Source organism: Magallana gigas, chromosome 1 (genome assembly GCF_963853765.1).
Source record: "Magallana gigas chromosome 1, xbMagGiga1.1, whole genome shotgun sequence".
In the NCBI taxonomy this organism is placed as follows: Eukaryota; Metazoa; Mollusca; class Bivalvia; order Ostreida; family Ostreidae; genus Magallana; species Magallana gigas.
Window position 1 is genome coordinate 472098 of NC_088853.1, and position 16237 is coordinate 488334.

The 16237-nt window shown below is 45.4% G+C and overlaps 1 protein-coding gene across 4 annotated transcripts in view; it reads right to left on the bottom strand.

Moving 5' to 3' along the window:
* LOC136272904 (ralA-binding protein 1-like) overlaps positions 1 to 15829 on the bottom strand; it is a 28718-nt gene extending 12889 nt beyond the window's left edge. For 2 of the 4 annotated variants that reach the window (XM_066075995.1, XM_066075984.1), the window contains exons 1-8: positions 15753 to 15827; positions 7408 to 7505; positions 5916 to 6048; positions 5038 to 5092; positions 4642 to 4783; positions 3660 to 3782; positions 1311 to 1514; positions 838 to 956 (exon numbers count right to left, since the gene is read on the bottom strand). In XM_066075995.1, coding sequence (XP_065932067.1) covers positions 838 to 956; positions 1311 to 1514; positions 3660 to 3782; positions 4642 to 4783; positions 5038 to 5092; positions 5916 to 6048; positions 7408 to 7429 — 798 coding nt within the window. In that variant the 5' untranslated portion in view covers positions 7430 to 7505; positions 15753 to 15827. Of the gene's footprint in view, positions 1 to 837; positions 957 to 1310; positions 1515 to 1821; positions 1892 to 3659; positions 3783 to 4641; positions 4784 to 5037; positions 5093 to 5915; positions 6049 to 7407; positions 7506 to 15752 lie in introns of those variants that run through there. The other 2 variants (XM_066075998.1, XM_066075999.1) reach the window with 2 other exon arrangements.
* Between the last annotated feature and the right edge of the window lie 408 nt (positions 15830 to 16237).

Sequence of the window (16237 nt, forward strand, 5' to 3'; positions counted from 1 at the left end):
GTAGACTCATCTTGTTCTCTTTCTCCTGAACACATACAATATACAACACAATTATAACACAGGACAATGGACACGTTCTGTAGACTCATCTTGTTCTCTTTCTCCTGAACACATACAATATACAACACAATTATAACACAGAACAATGGACACGTTTTGTAGACTCATCTTGTTCTCTCTCTCTCTCTCTCGCTACATGTAACACCTACCCTTTGCATTATATTACATGTAACACCTACCCTTTGTATCATATTACATGTAACACCTACCCTTTGCATTATATTACATGTAACACCTACCCTTTGTAACACATTACATGTAACACCTACCCTTTGTAACACATTACATGTAACACCTAACCTTTGTAACATATTACATGTAACACCTACCCTTTGTAACACATTACATGTAACACCTACCCCTTGTATCACATTAAATGTAACACCTACCCTTTGTAATATATTACGTTACAATTACCCTTTGTATCACATTACATGTAACAATTATCCTTTGTATCATATTACATGTTACACCTACCCTTTGTAACATATTACATGTAACACCTACCCTTTGTATCACATTATATGTTACACCTACCCTTTGTAACACATTACATGTAACACCTACCCTTTGTATCACATTATATGTAACACCTACCCTTTGTAATATATTACATGTAACACCTACCCTTTGTATCACATTACATGTAACACCTACCCTTTGTATCACATTATATGTAACACCTACCCTTTGTAATATATTACATGTAACACCTACCCTTTGTATCACATTATATGTTACACCTACCCTTTGTAATATATTACATGTAACACCTACCCTTTGTATTACATGTGTCATGTGCACAATCATCCAGGACAGAAGTAGTCGGTTACAGGTCGGGAGTTCATTGATAAGTCGCCTGAACGTATCACATCTTGCTATCTCACCACGCACCACTATCAACAGACAATGTAGCCTCATCAATCAATAGTCATATCAATTATGTTAATATCTTTGTTGATTGAAACCTACTGAGAAGCCAAAACATTAATTTCCGTGTAAAGTTAATAGCTGATCAAAACGTCATATTTAATGTCATCTCTTGATCTTAGGTGTGACTGTTGCATTATAATGAACAATAAACAAGGTTAATTTAAAATGATCTGTACAGTATTGCATTTAAAGGGAAAGTCTCCAATTCGGTGGTTTTTTTAAGGCAAGAAATTAGTAACTACATGTGTAGAATGCATAATTAGGACACAATTTATTGATAAATAACCTCAAAAGATTAACATCATTTATTGGTTTACCTGATGCCTCCTCAAACTTGCCCATCAGTGCCTTGGTCAGCACTGGCTCGGGGAGCTCCCTCAGGAACTGTTTGAGTAGACTCGCGATGATGTTGGGTTCGTGCTCCTCCAGGTAGACAGGTGCCCCCCTGTTGTAGCAGTCCTTCAGCATTTGAATCTTAGACTTGACCCCCGAGATCCGGTAGATCCCCTCACACGATAGACCTGTCAATCATAAAGAAGACCTGTCAATCATAAAGAAGACCTGTCAATCATAAAGAATACCTGTCAATCATAAAGAAGACCTGTCAATCATAAAGAGGACCTGTTAATCATAAAGACGACCTGTCAATCATAAAGAAGACCTGTCAATCATAAAGGATCATATAGAAAGACCTGCACATCACACAACAGTATACAATTGTTGACTGGTAACAGTTGATCTGTCGGACTGGCTCGCAAACTGTTGCCCAAGGACAAGGTGCTGTTCAATACAGTCTTCACACTCCCCAATATTTGATTTAATTCTTACCGTGCTCTTCTATATAGTCCTCACACTCCCTGACATTTGATTTGATGCTTACCATGCTCTTCTATATACTGCACACACTCCCTGACATTTGATTTTATTCTTACCATGCTCTTCTATATAGTCCACACACTCCCTGACATTTGATTTGATGCTTACCATGCTCTTCTATATACTGCACACACTCCCTGACATTTGATTTGATTCTTACCATGCTCTTCTATATAGTCCACACACTCCCTGACATTTGATTTGATGCTTACCATGCTCTTCTATATACTGCACACACTCCCTGACATTTGATTTGATACTTACCATGCTCTTCTATATAGTCCACACACTCCCTGACATTTGATTTGATGCTTACCATGCTCTTCTATATACTGCACACACTCCCTGACATTTGATTTGATGCTTACCATGCTCTTCTATATACTGCACACACTCCCTGACATTTGATTTGATTCTTACCATGCTCTTCTATATAGTCCACACACTCCCTGATATTTGATTTGATTCTTACCATGCTCTTCTATATAGTCCACACACTCCCTGATATTTGATTTGATTCTTACCATGCTCTTCTATATAGTCCACACACTCCCTGATATTTAATTTGATTCTTACCATGCTCTACTATATAGTCCACACACTCCCTGACATTTAAATTAAGGTGGCTCTATACACCCACAGTCTATTCCAATTTTCAATAGAAGACCACAAAACATATACTTATCAAATATTAAAACGACGATAGGGATACTATAGGTATTTTTAAAGAATATTTTAATGTTTTTTCGTGTTTTTGTAAAATATTTTTTAAAAAGACAGCTATCAACAAATTGAGAGAAATTATTTTGTCATATGATCGATATTTCCTTCGGACACATAGAAAAAAATATAACACTTCTAAACATTCAAAAATGTTATTATTGCAATTTTTTTTAGTGTTTCCCCAAAACATAATTTTTTATATTTAAATGTTTATATAAAATGTATTTTAATAAATTTGACATACAAAATTGAATGAAAACCATTGCAAATAAACACAAAAAATATCTTAAATTTTATTTGGTATGAAAGTTCCTCATGTAAGGGTTATCGTTCCTAAGTCCCAAGGCCAAAACACCTTGGGGACTTTTCATTTCTGAGTTGAAGAAAATTTCCTAAACATAATGTTGGAATGATAAATACATACATATTTCATTATAGACTTTGCCCTGTATAAGTGAATATATTCGCTTTAATGCAAAACTAAGTCAAAAAAATAAAGGGGAACATTGACTAGGCTAATAGGATTTATGTATCCCAACCTGAGAGAAATTCAAAGCAACCCTCTCATCCCCGTTAGGTGTCGATATTAATGTGCATTAAAGTATATTATAATTGAAATATTTTAACCTGTTTAGAATTTTCTTTCACGGTATTCAACCAAAAAATATGTTTAAGAATTTTTTGGAAAGTTAAAATTTTTATTGTTCTCAACGGGAATCGAACTCATGACCTCCTGGTTTGTTGTGAACCCACTACCCCACTGCGCTACGGTGTAACATATCAATGTTGCTAAAGAAACTCTTTAAAAATTTATATTTGATTTTATTGTTTATTTCGATAAATAATACCACAAAACGTGAAGGTGTCACATACCACATTACTTGTAAGCAATGAATTTTCCAATTATCAAATTAAATCTATCCATTAAACAAATTTTTCAAAATAGCGGTTCCCATACAATTCACCTCAGTTTAAATCAGCCAGTACCGGAAATGCATGTTTCCAGATTTACTTTTTTGCGTACTGCGTCATCAAAAAGTGGTGTATAGAGCCACCTTAATTCTTACCGTGCTCTTCTATATAGTCCACACACTCCCTGAATAGTCGCGGCAAATCGATTCCATCATGACTTGGACTCCGCTCCACAGCCACAGAGAGGGGCACACCAAAAATAGGCTTAGTGGCTTCTTCTGAAAGGATAGAAAGATGGAACAGTCAGAAAAAATATTGTTGCTCTTTCATTATCTACCTGTACATACCTTTCTCACTGTTACCCATCTGTTGTGATGTCATTGTCTACCTGTACGTACCTTGCTCACTCTTACCCATCTATTGTGATGTCATTATCTACCTGTACGTACCTGTGATGTCATCATCTACCTGTGCTTACCTGTGATGTCATTATCTACCTGTACGTACCTGTGATGTCATTATCTACCTGTACGTACCTGTGATGTCATCATCTACCTGTGCTTACCTGTGATGTCATTATCTACCTGTGCTTACCTGTGATGTCATTATCTACCTGTGCTTACCTGTGATGTCATTATCTACCTGTACGTACCTGTGATGTCATCATCTACCTGTACATACCTGTGATGTCATTATCTACCTGTACATACCTGTGATGTCATTATCTACCTGTACGTACCTGTGATGTCATTATCTACCTGTACATACCTGTGATGTCATTATCTACCTGTACATACCTGTGATGTCATTATCTGCCTGTACATACCTGTGATGTCATTATCTACCTGTATGTACCTGTCATCTACCTGTATGTACCTGTGATGTCATTATCTACCTGTACATACCTGTGATGTCATCATCTACCTGTGCTTTCCTGTGATGTCATTATCTGCCTGTACATACCTGTGATGTCATTATCTACCTGTACATACCTGTGATGTCATCATCTACCTGTGCTTACCTGTGATGTCATCATCTACCTGTACATACCTGTGATGTCATCATCTACCTGTACATACATGTGATGCCATTATCTGCCTGTACATACCTGTGATGTCATCATCTACCTGTACGTACCTGGTTCAGCTGGAGCTGGAGGCTCATGCTTGGATTTCTTTTTTCCTTTTGTTTTGTGTTTCTTTCCATCTTTCTCTTCTTTCTTCACTTCCTTTTCTTTTTCCTTTTCATCTTTCTTTCCATCTTTGTCCTTCTTTTCTTCCTAAAATTTAATTGACTTGTGTAAAGTATCACTATAACTTTCTGTACATTATTTCAAAAATAAAAAAATATCAAAAACGGTCAACAATTTGAAATTCTTTTTTGATAATCATTGTCACCATAACCAATGTTTACTCTAATGAGACCTAAAAATTAAAGTTCATTTACCCACATACAGAATTAACTCAAGCAGAAAGACTACTGCATTTTGTTCCTCAAGGGACAATATCAAGGCAAAGGTCCGAGGTCACTCACCTTTGGTTTCTGCTTTTTGAAAAACGACTTGGTTTTCTTCACCTTAGAGGGACTCCTGTAAAACAGTGAAACAACTCAAAATAAGACCACAACAGAAATAAAACAAAATGAGTTCATAAAGTGTGTACATTAAATATACTAGGTCATTCACCAAAAACTCATTAAATCAATGATTAACTTGGTTGTCAAGTAATGTTAATTAGGTTCTGTATCAGGGTTCTTTTCACCTCATGTCATTTTTGCTCTTATACAATTGCAAGCAGTTTTGCCCCTTACTGAATTCACCCAGACGCAGTTTTGTTTATAGAGAAATAATTGAAGACATCGGAATTCGCCCAGTCTTAAATCTGCCCACTGACAATGAGGGCGAAGGGCCAAAATAAAATGGGGGCCAAATTAAAACGGGGGCCAAAATAAAACGGGGGCGAATATTTCCCTGTATACAGTATTTCTTTTATCTTCTTTTATTTCTTCGTAAAAAAAACATTGGGTAGGTAAACTGACTTGATGTTTTTCACGGTAGATTGAGATTTCTAAAATACAAATAAAGAGTGAAATACTTTGACCTGTTTGGCGGTCGGCAGCTTATATTAGCAACCCAATTAAGCCATTTCTTTTGCTGGCAAACAAACATTATTCTATTTGAAAGATATCATTTATTCAAATGCTTAACAACACTTTAAATTTCATGAGGATAGCATTTTTGGAACAAAAGCTATGACATTTTAAAGTTATAAAATTTCAGTCGTTTTCTGGAATTTTATGCTTTGATAATGATCAAGCTCAGTAAAGACGAGAAATATGGCGGACAATGCCTTTTACAAGTCGTGTTTAGCTTTAAGATCAGCTGAGATATAACTGAGATAGAGTTAACTCACTTGACTTCATCTAAGGTGAGCTGAGATGTGTCAGAGTCCTCCTCGTCGAACTTGACGTACCCCTGATCTTTCTGCCCTTTCTTAGAGTCGCGTTTCTTTCCCAGTAAATCTCGCTTCTTCCCTTCTTCAGAGCCTGACATAAGGGAGAGAATTTTTGCGATGACAAATTCAAAATTCCTTTTCTTAAGTTAGAAATACAAACAGAAATATTGTAGTAAGATACAAGTAAATGTATACAATGAGTTAACATGGCCCCATTCAGCTTGTCTGTGTCCGTAGATTTCTTAATATAGTGCTACATTTGTAGGAATTAATATCCCATAAAATGGCAAGAAGCATATCTTGCAGATTTTTAAATATCTGGTTTTTTTTTGCATACATATACTGTACAAAACTTAACGAAACTATGACAACATTTTATATTATCATGATTTGATGCAAAACAATTGAATTGTGGAAGTACTTGAGTAATACAGTATTCAAAATAACAAGTCATAGACATTCAACAGAATCAACACAAACTGAAACATTCTACTTTCCCATTTTTCTGTGCATTCACCGTGCGCTCAGTGTGTATTCGCAGTGCTTTCACTTTCACTTTCCGCTCCACTCCATTCATACTAACCGTTCAAAAACCGTTCACCTTGCACTCATTGTTCTTTCAGCGTTTACTTAACGTTCAGTCAAATAAGATTATATTTTGCTGAAAACAATACATACATAAAGTTTATTTATTGATGAAACATAAGGTAAGGATAACTCCTGAGGCACTCTAAATAAATTGTTTATCTTGAGTTGACATAGTGTTCAGATATCATTCACCGTGCATTCACAGCTCACTTTGCGCATTCCTTTGCGCTCATATTTTCTTATTATGACATTTAATCTGCTGAAAACCATATTTTTTTTGGTGAAAACTTTATTTCATGATTTACAGAAGATACGTAAACCCGGTTTGAGCAGCTTATTTTTCAATCAGGCCTTATCCACACACGTAGTGTTATTTTCACTCATATTTACTCCAATAGGATATGGACAGGTTTCCATTGAGAAGTATTCAAGACAATTTAGTCTCTTATTGGGAAGGTGCTACAGACAACATCAACGAAACCTTGATGTAAATCCATGGGAATAGGTATGCTGCTGGGGGCTCTCTATTATTGTACACTGAGTACAACAACTTTAAGGCTCTTGTGAACCTTGTGAAATTTTCTTGCATGCAAAAAATGTTGGTTTGATACAGTATATAATAAACACAAAAAGTAGGTTCTTTCTGATTCACTGAATTCAATATTTAAATAAAAATATATAATACAATATATATACAAAACATAACAACATACGTTCATTTTATTTTCTTATAATAAATATTGATCTGCCTGTAGTGAACCACATAGTTTTAGGTACGACCTGACCATTTGAGTACGAGTTGGTTTGGGTGCGAGTCGGGTTGGGTACGACTTGACTGTAATTCTTAAATAAAAAGTCTCACCTTCTATACTGTCCGGGTTCATTGTTTACAACAATTTTTTGTGGGGAAAGGTGATGAGTCTATTAACGCCTTTTCATACTATTTCTTTACAATAAAATCTGAAAAAAAGAAAACGGTAAAACAACCATCATATACATGTAAACAAACCGTACATGCATGTCCGTGCTCTTTTCCCTAATTAGATTATGGATCTTATGATTCCTAAAATCGATGCTATATGTTAAAACAATCTTCAAATTAATTAAGAATTCAAAAAAAGATCATTATGAATAATTAAGTATCCAAAGTTTTGGTTTCTTCAAAATGATCATCGTCCGAATAAGGAATTTTTTCCTCGGATGGACGGGGCGACGTTCGTCCCAAGTGAAATTATTTACATATAGCACTGCAGAACGGATAAAGAACTTGAATAATAAAATATATGGTGTTTATCTACCTAACACTATCTATATAATAACCGTGGGTTGCCCCGAACTCACCTATACATCTTCACATGTAGCTGTCAGCTTCTGGAATAGCCTGCACGAGCAGATTCCCGCCGTCTGACGTCATGGCTACTGGGTAGCTCGTACTAGGAATGGTTCCACGAACACCACACTCCCCTCCGTCTTCTTTCTGGGGAGCCAGTCCCACCTACAGGTGGGACCATCGATCTTCAGGGGGGCAATCACGCCCATCCCAGCAACAGCCGGGATAACATGAAAGGGAACCTGGTCCCACCTACAGGTGGGACCCACAATCAGGGTGGCACTACAACGCCCATCCCAGCAACAGCTGGGATGAAAATCAGCCGGGCGGCCAAGGCCATATCAAAACTGGCCTCCGCCCGTAGGGGTGATGGTAGCTCACCCTACCACTCCTGGAGGATCAGGATGTGCACCCTGCGAGCTCCAGGGTAACCCCGCGGCATCTCCGCCAAAACTTACCCCCAGGTCAGGGCTCCAGGAGGGGGACGAGGGTACTCCGGGTTGGGGGCGAAACTTGCTCCTGCTCCCGGGCGCCAGGGCTCCCAAAGGACTAGGGAGCTCTCACTCTGCTCCGGAATGGGAGCCTCCCCCACCTGGGGGGCATCCCTCCTTTGACTGGCCTCATCATCATCCGGACGGGGGTCAGGTTGGCCCAGGAGTTGTCGGGGTGGAGTGGCATCCCCATTGCTTGCGGCTGGTGGGTCTACGACCACTCCCCTAACCGTCGGGGCAGGAACGGGAGGGACAACCAGGTACCGCAGCCCATAGCGATACAGGGGGTGCCCGGCAATGGTCTCGTCCGAAAACAGGGCCCGGTAAGCCCTGCGTAACGCCGGGCTCAACCGGGCGACAAGGTATACCTGCACCCTCCAGTGCAGCAGCAGGGCAGGGTGGAGCACGCCCCACAGGCGGTAAACGCGGGGCGGGCTCTCCTGCACAAAATGGCACAAACTGTCCATGGCGTCTCTCAAGTCCCTTGGAACACCTGCACTAGGTTCCCGGAAAACCTGGAAAGTGGGCACACTTTGCACTAGGTCAGTCAAGGTGGCCCAGCTTCCAATGAGATGGTCCGTCAGCCACTCGCACACCCTCAATCTCATAGAGGTGGCCTCATCCCCCAAAGGCACAGACCTACGGAACACAGGGTGGAGGTGGTAGAGGGTCACATGGTCCCTCAGCTTGTGCGTCCTCTCTGGACAGTTGGGGAAGGGACAGGAAGAGAGAGGTGACCGCCTCCTGTGGTGAAGTGGGCCGTCTCCTGGGTGGGCGGGACCTCTGGCACCAGGTTCCTTATCGTCAGGCGGTGATGGCGGCTCCACAGGGGGGCCAGCCATCAGGATTCCTCCGTCTTCGGGTTGGGAGGGACCTCTTGCACCCGGTTCCTTGTCATCAGGCTGCGATGGCGGCTCCTCAGGGGGGCCTGCCATCGGTGCCCTTTCATACCTCCACTCCCGGCGGGAGGAGGCGCAATCTTCGTCGCTATCGGAATCTCTCTCAGTCTCCCGCATCATCCCGTACCAGTAGAAATGCTCTCTCAGCCGGGCCTTAGTGCGCTCGATACCTTGGTGTCCAGCCGCCGGTACATCGTGGCAGAGTCGCAGAACCTCTCTCCTCAGCTCTATGGGGACGACCAGAACTTTCCTTTTCTCTCCCCCCTCATCTATTTCTTTCCAAAGGACCCCATCGTTGTCCAACTGCAACAAACCCCTGTTGATATAGTAATGTTTGACAGCTGGGCTGGCTAGGAACAATTTGCCTTCCTCTGGCTCCACATCTCCCTGCAGCCAATCCAAGATTAGGCTAAGCTCTGGGTCGCTTAACTGGCTACGGCTCATCTCCTCGGGGGTGAGGCCCACCAAGGAAGGCAGGCGAACCAAGCCCTCCGAGGAAATTCCCATGACACAGGCAAACTGGGGGTGATGACTTATCTGGATCTGAGACTGGCATGGTGCATCTGAACTACTCTGACCCTCACAGTCGTCTTCACTGATCCGGCCCAGAAGCTTCTTGGAGACATAGTCCAGTGCTGCCTCGCTGATAGAGGGCTGGGCTTCTTCTCGGTCACCTATGACGGGGCTCTGATCCTCTGTAGGGCTAGATTCTTCCCCCAACAAGGGGGAATATGTCCAGCTACCAGGCCTAGCTAGAGGGGCCACATCATCAACTTCTTCCGCAAAAGCCATCCAGGACTGGTGGGCTCTAGTACACTTTGGGCAGCCACCACAAGGCAAATCACTGAGGTTAACGGTGAAATCCACCCCCCTACACCTGGATGGGGGTGGCGGTCTGGACAGTGCGTCGGCGTTCACATGGCGCCTACCCGGTCTATGCTGGATCACCATATCGTACTGACTAAGCTCCTCGAGCCAGCGAGCAAGCTGATCTTGAGGGTACTTGAAGTTGAGCAACCAAATAAGGCTATGGTGATCCGTGCGAACGATGAATTTACGACCAAGCAAGTAATGTCTGTACATGCGCGTAAATCTGACAACTGCTAGGAGCTCCTTCCGGGTAGTGCAATACCTCCTCTGCTCTGCTGACAGGCTGAGACTACCGTAGGCTATCGGCTTTTCTTGCCCTTCCTGGATCTGTGAGAGCTCAGCACCTATCGCCTCCGCTGACGCGTCAGTGTCCAGTACAAACTCGCCCTCCGCAGTAGGGAGGGCAAGGACTGGAGGTGAAGTGAGAGCTTTCCGGAGGGCCTCAAATGCAGTCCGCTGCTCTGGTCCCCATACAAAAGGTTTCTTCCCGGTGACACTGTACAACGGTTGGGCAATCTGGGCAAAGCCGGCAATGAATCCCCTGTGGTAGTTGGCAAAGCCGAGGAACCGCTCAACATCCTTCACCGTGGCAGGCGTCGTCCAGTCCTTAACAGCCTCTATGTACTCATCCCCCATCTCTACTCCGGTCCCGCTCACCTGTCTCCCCAAGAACTCCACACGTCTACGGAACAGCTCGCATTTCTTAGGCTTAAACTTTAAGTCGTATTCACGGAAGCGCTGAAACACTGTCCTCAGATTGGCTAGGTGATCCTCAAAGTCACGCCCAAGCACCAAGGCATCGTCCAGGAATGCCAGGACTATACTCCATGTAAGCCCCCGCAGAACTAAGTTCATGGCTCGGGAAAAGGTTGCCGGAGCATTACACAAACCGAAACCCATCCGCCGGAACTCGAACAGGCCATATCGGGTGACGAAGGCAGTCTTCTTCCGGTCCTTAGGGCTTATCATAACTTGATGGAAAGCGGAGTTTGCATCCAGCTTAGAGAACCAAATGTTCCCTGACAAAGTGTCTAAACACTCGTCGATCAATGGGAGAGGGAATACATCCTTCCTTGTAACGTTGTTCAGCCTGCGGTAGTCCAGACACCATCGGACTTGTCCATCCTTCTTACGGATGAGCACCGGCGCCGACGCCCACTCAGACATAGAGGGCTGAATCACTCCAGCGTCCAGCATTTTCTTGAGATGCGCCTCTTCTTCATCTACAAAGAATGCTGGTGTACGCCGCATCCTCTCCTTGATAGGCGCCGCACTGCCAGTATCGATCTCATGCTCTAGAGCAGTAAAGTTTCCAAAGTCAGACTCGCTCTGGGCAAATACATCCTGATATTCTGACAACAATACAGCGAGCATGGACTGCTTCTCCTCACTCAGCTCTGCAGAGGATCGTTCTAGCAGATCCTGCAAATGGGCGGGCACCTTAGGGTGGGGTCTCCCAGGCTCACCCTCAGCTAAACTCCGGGCCGCTCTCCTAGGGTAGGGCGCAGGCACATGCAAATCAGCCTCAACTGCCTCTCCCAAGAAGCTCCCCTCCTTCAGAGTAATATCCTTTTCCGAGGCGTTCACCAGGCAAGCCATAGAGGCATCTCCAGCAGCATGGTAAGTATGGGGCATAAGCAACGCCTCCGACAACTTCTCTATACCCGGAATGGTCATGAATTCAGACAGACTCCTGTCCAGCTTGAAGGGGCACAATACAGCTGAGCCGGCACGAACGCAGACCTCGCGCACTAACGTCATGCGAGCAACGCTCTCCGTCTCACCTCTACCATAGGTCATCTGCATCTCTTCCCCACATAAGTTTATCACCCCGAGCTCCAGGTCCATCTTGGCTTTGTGTTCCCATAGGATGTCCATTCCCAACAACATCCTGTCCTTAAGAGGGGCCACATAGAGATCCACCTGCTGAGTGTGCTGGCCCACACCAAGGTCAAATGGGCCAGCAACAAATCCCTGGAGATGGGCTCCACTTCCGGCTTGCAGCAAAGTGACCTGTCTCTTAATGGGGGGCCTTGACTCCAAATTGTCATAGAACTTCCTTCCGAGTACACTCACTTCTGCCCCGGTATCCACCACAGCTTCAATGGGGGCTCCCTGGATCATCAGCTTTATAGTAAATGCAGTCCGTGGGCAAAGCTGGCTTACTGTAACACACAACTCCCCCTCCATAGGGACTGCCTCTGTGTTCGGAGGCATCCGACTTCCATCCTCGCTGTTTCCAGGGGGTCCGGACTCTGAGGTCGTATCCTCCCTCTGCGGCTCCTGCAGCTCCAGACTGTGGTCTACTGGAGTCAGGATCTCATCAATAGGAACCGGGGGTTCCTCCTTTTTGGTCAGCAGCTCCTCCTCAGGAAAGGGTTCAGGTATGGGTTGATTCCTGAAACGCACTCCGAATCCACCACGCCGCTTGGAATGCTTAAGGCAGGAGCGACGGGTTTCCCCTGACTGACCAAACTCTGGCTTCACACTCTGCAGGTCCTCTTGACTGTCGCCTGTTCTCTGTCTCTCCAACCCAACATCGCGGTCAGGCGTCAGCGTACGCACAGTCCTTGGTGGCTGGTTGTCTCTCCCTCCCCTGCCGCTATATCTGGATCCTCCACGACCCATATCCTCTCGGTGTCCACCACGGTATTGAGGGGGGCGGTCCCCACCCGCACCAGCACCTGCTTCAGTCCTCCTCCCTACATTGGTGGGGCACTCCCTCCGGAAGTGCCAGACCTCACCACATTTAAAACATTGGCTAGCTCGGGGTGCCACCGGCCCTCCTTGTGGAGGAGGTGGCGGTGACGGAGACATCGGGTCTGCTTGGGCTATACTACTCTCCCTTAAGGCATTCTCCAACTGCTGCAGGCGGCTCTTGAGTTCCTTAATCTCATTCTCCCCTTCACCATCCTTCTGGCTATCTTCAGCTACCTTGTCCTTATCCGCCATGGCCCTAACCGCCTCCCGCTTAGGCTTGGGGGGTCTGCTCTGACGCGAATGCTGGAAGTACTGCATGCGGTCGACAGCTTCCTCCACAGTCTTGGGTTGGCCATCCAAAGCGTACAAACCCGCCTCCCGGTCCTCAGCTCCATAACACAGACGCGGTATAGCCTGGGTATGAACATCCGGTAGCTGGGGGAATGCACGAGTAGCCAAAGTGAGCACTCTGTCAGACCACTGTCGCAGGGACTCACCACTATTCTGGGTCGCTGATTGGAAATTAAGTTGATGAGTGAGGTCTGGTGCCGACGAGCCAAAGCGCTTGTCGAACTTCCGGAGTATTTCACTGAACCTCAGGCGGGGGGTAGTCTCCAGCATCAGAGTGTAATACTCACTGGCTAGGCCCTCAAGGAAGAAACAGAATTGATCGTGTTGCTCGGTCTCATTCCACTGTTGGCTGCGCGAAAGGCGAACAAACTTATGAAGGAAGGCTTTCCAGTTGGACTTGCCATCATAGCGGAGATCCTTATATCTAGGTCTATTCCGGACGGTCGGGTGGCTAGAACTGCCTGGTAGTGCGGTATAGTCTTGAGGATTGTACTGCATCGCAGGCTGCTGCACATCTCCAGGTAAGCCATAGGTCGCGACGGGTGTCTGCAAAAACTCCGGGACCCCACGAGACACTGCGGATGACCGCGCGTACTCTGGGGGTGCGCGAGATGTTGGGGATAACCGCGCGTATCCATGGGGATTGCAAGACGCAGCGGGAGTCCGCGCGTAACTTGCATGGGGATGAGGGCGCGCTGCGGATAACCGCACATGTTCATAAGGATGGTGAGACGCTGCGGAGTTTCGCGCGTACTCAGGGGGACTGCAAGACGCAGCGGGAGTCCGCGCGTGACTTGCATGGGGAGGTACATCCCTAGCCGGGGGCTCATATTCATGGGGTACTGGGATGGTCACCCAGGGGATGGGGTTCCCCAGACAAGGGCTCATGATACTGTGGCTGGACTTGCGCTATTCTACCTCCCTCTCCCCCAGGATTGTTGGGCTGGGAGGAGGCCACAGGTGTTGGGACCGCATAACCTGTAAAATACTGGTGGCGTCCTGACATTGGCCCCCCCTGCGCAGTTAAATACTGATCATCCCGGGGCTGGGGTGTGGGGTAATAACAGCTGGGTGCAACCGGCTGGGTTACAGCAGTGCACATGCGCACCCCAAAGGATCCCTGTGAGGTATGGACCAAGGACTCCTGGACCCTAGTGGCAAGGTACTCCCCCCCAGGGGGAGAATGGCGAGGCACCCCATGAGGGGGCCTACTACCTGACATTGAGTTACTATTCCCAGGGGCAGGGGTAGGCTGAGCAAGTGAAGCTTGGGGTTGAAAACAATCTGGGGTGCATGTGGCAAATCCACAAGCTGCCCTTGGCTTACATTAGCAGGGTCCTGGGGATGGGTGGTGGAACTAGTAGGGCAATAGCTACAGGGCTGGGGTGTGGGCTGGTATGCAGGCCTGACAGGCCCGCCGGGCATGGGGTTGGAGGGGGACGGGGTGATGGGGGAATCCAGGTCTAGCAGGTGGGGTCTCAGGTCCCCTTGAACATGAGGCGGAAGCAGCGGGGTGACTCCAATGGTATCCTCAGGCCCTCGGTCGACAGGAACATCCCTAACAGTTGGGTCATACTGACGGGTAAGGGCCACATGGGAACGACGTGACATGGGGACCCCTACATAATCGCTGGGCGGGACAAATTCCCTATAACCAACTGGTGAACTGCATCTAACCGAAGACCCGGGGGACACCCCCGGCTGAATTCTACTGGCTGGCCCAGGCACAACAGAGTGTGCCACAGTGACCTCTGGCTCCCTTACTGTACCCTGCCAAACCCCCCTCCCACACTGGGGATAGCCTGCCTGCCCCCCTGGAAAGCGGGATGGGCCGGCAGCCTGACCTACCCTAACAGTGCTCGGAGCACAGTAACCCATATCACCCGGAGTTCTAAAACCGACATTATCTGGGCCATGATGTCTGCCACTAATATACCCAAACTCCTCATCGGGAGTTAAAGTGTCGTCTAACCCCAAGGCTTGCAAAGCCTCTTCAAACGAAACATTCATGACGAGCGAATGGTGCAATACACCAAAAAGTCAAAATCAACACAGACTATGCGAGAAAATGCAAAAATATGTGCTAAATGCAATAAACAATACCTATCAACAATGCAATAAAGTTTTAAACGAAAAAACTATGCACAAAATATGCAAAGGTGAAAGTTAATTCACGAATTAACCCTACAGTCCTAAGCACGTGGCGGGCCCCCAAAATGGCGGCTACACCCGTATATCTAAAAAAACGAAAACGCCTAATAAACAGCTTTCAATTGACACTTTGCGGGAAAAAAATTTTCCTGTCTAATATATACCGTGAGTTCAGGGCCGCGAGTTGGGCGCCAATATGGTGTTTATCTACCTAACACTATCTATATAATAACCGCGGGTTGCCCCGAACTCACCTGTACATCTTCACATGTAGCTGTCAGCTTCTGGAATAGCCTGCACGAGCAGATTCCCGCCGTCTGACGTCATGGCTACTGGGTAGCTCGTACTAGGAATGGTTCCACGAACACCACAAATATATCATCATTGAGAGATTCAATATAATCAAAAGTTTTACCATTCTACCTCGATGCATTTTTCTTTCGATGAATTTCGCAAAAAATTTTCCTTTTTCCGTAGAGGAAATAGTCAAGTCGGAAAAAATTGAACGCACGCTAATAATGGAGCCTTACACGGACGATATTGTAGTGTAAACGCATTGTATTATTGTATGTGTATTGTTATGCATGACCTCTGACCCTGGTCCACCCCAACCTTACCTGGTCCAACCTACTGGAGCTCCAGTTCTGATCCTGCCGTATACCGCACCACACCTGTTACCCTGTTTTTCCTTATATATTTTTACCATTGTCTGTTGTCTGCCGCATATTGTCAGGTAAGACACCAGATATTTGAACTATATGTTTTGTAGTTTCTCGGCTACACAACATTGGCGTCGCCGGTAGGATATGTTTTGTAGTTTCTCGGCTACACAACATTGGCGTCGCCGGTAAACATTTTTGTTTATTTTTGTATATTTTTGTCCACACGGCGATACACATA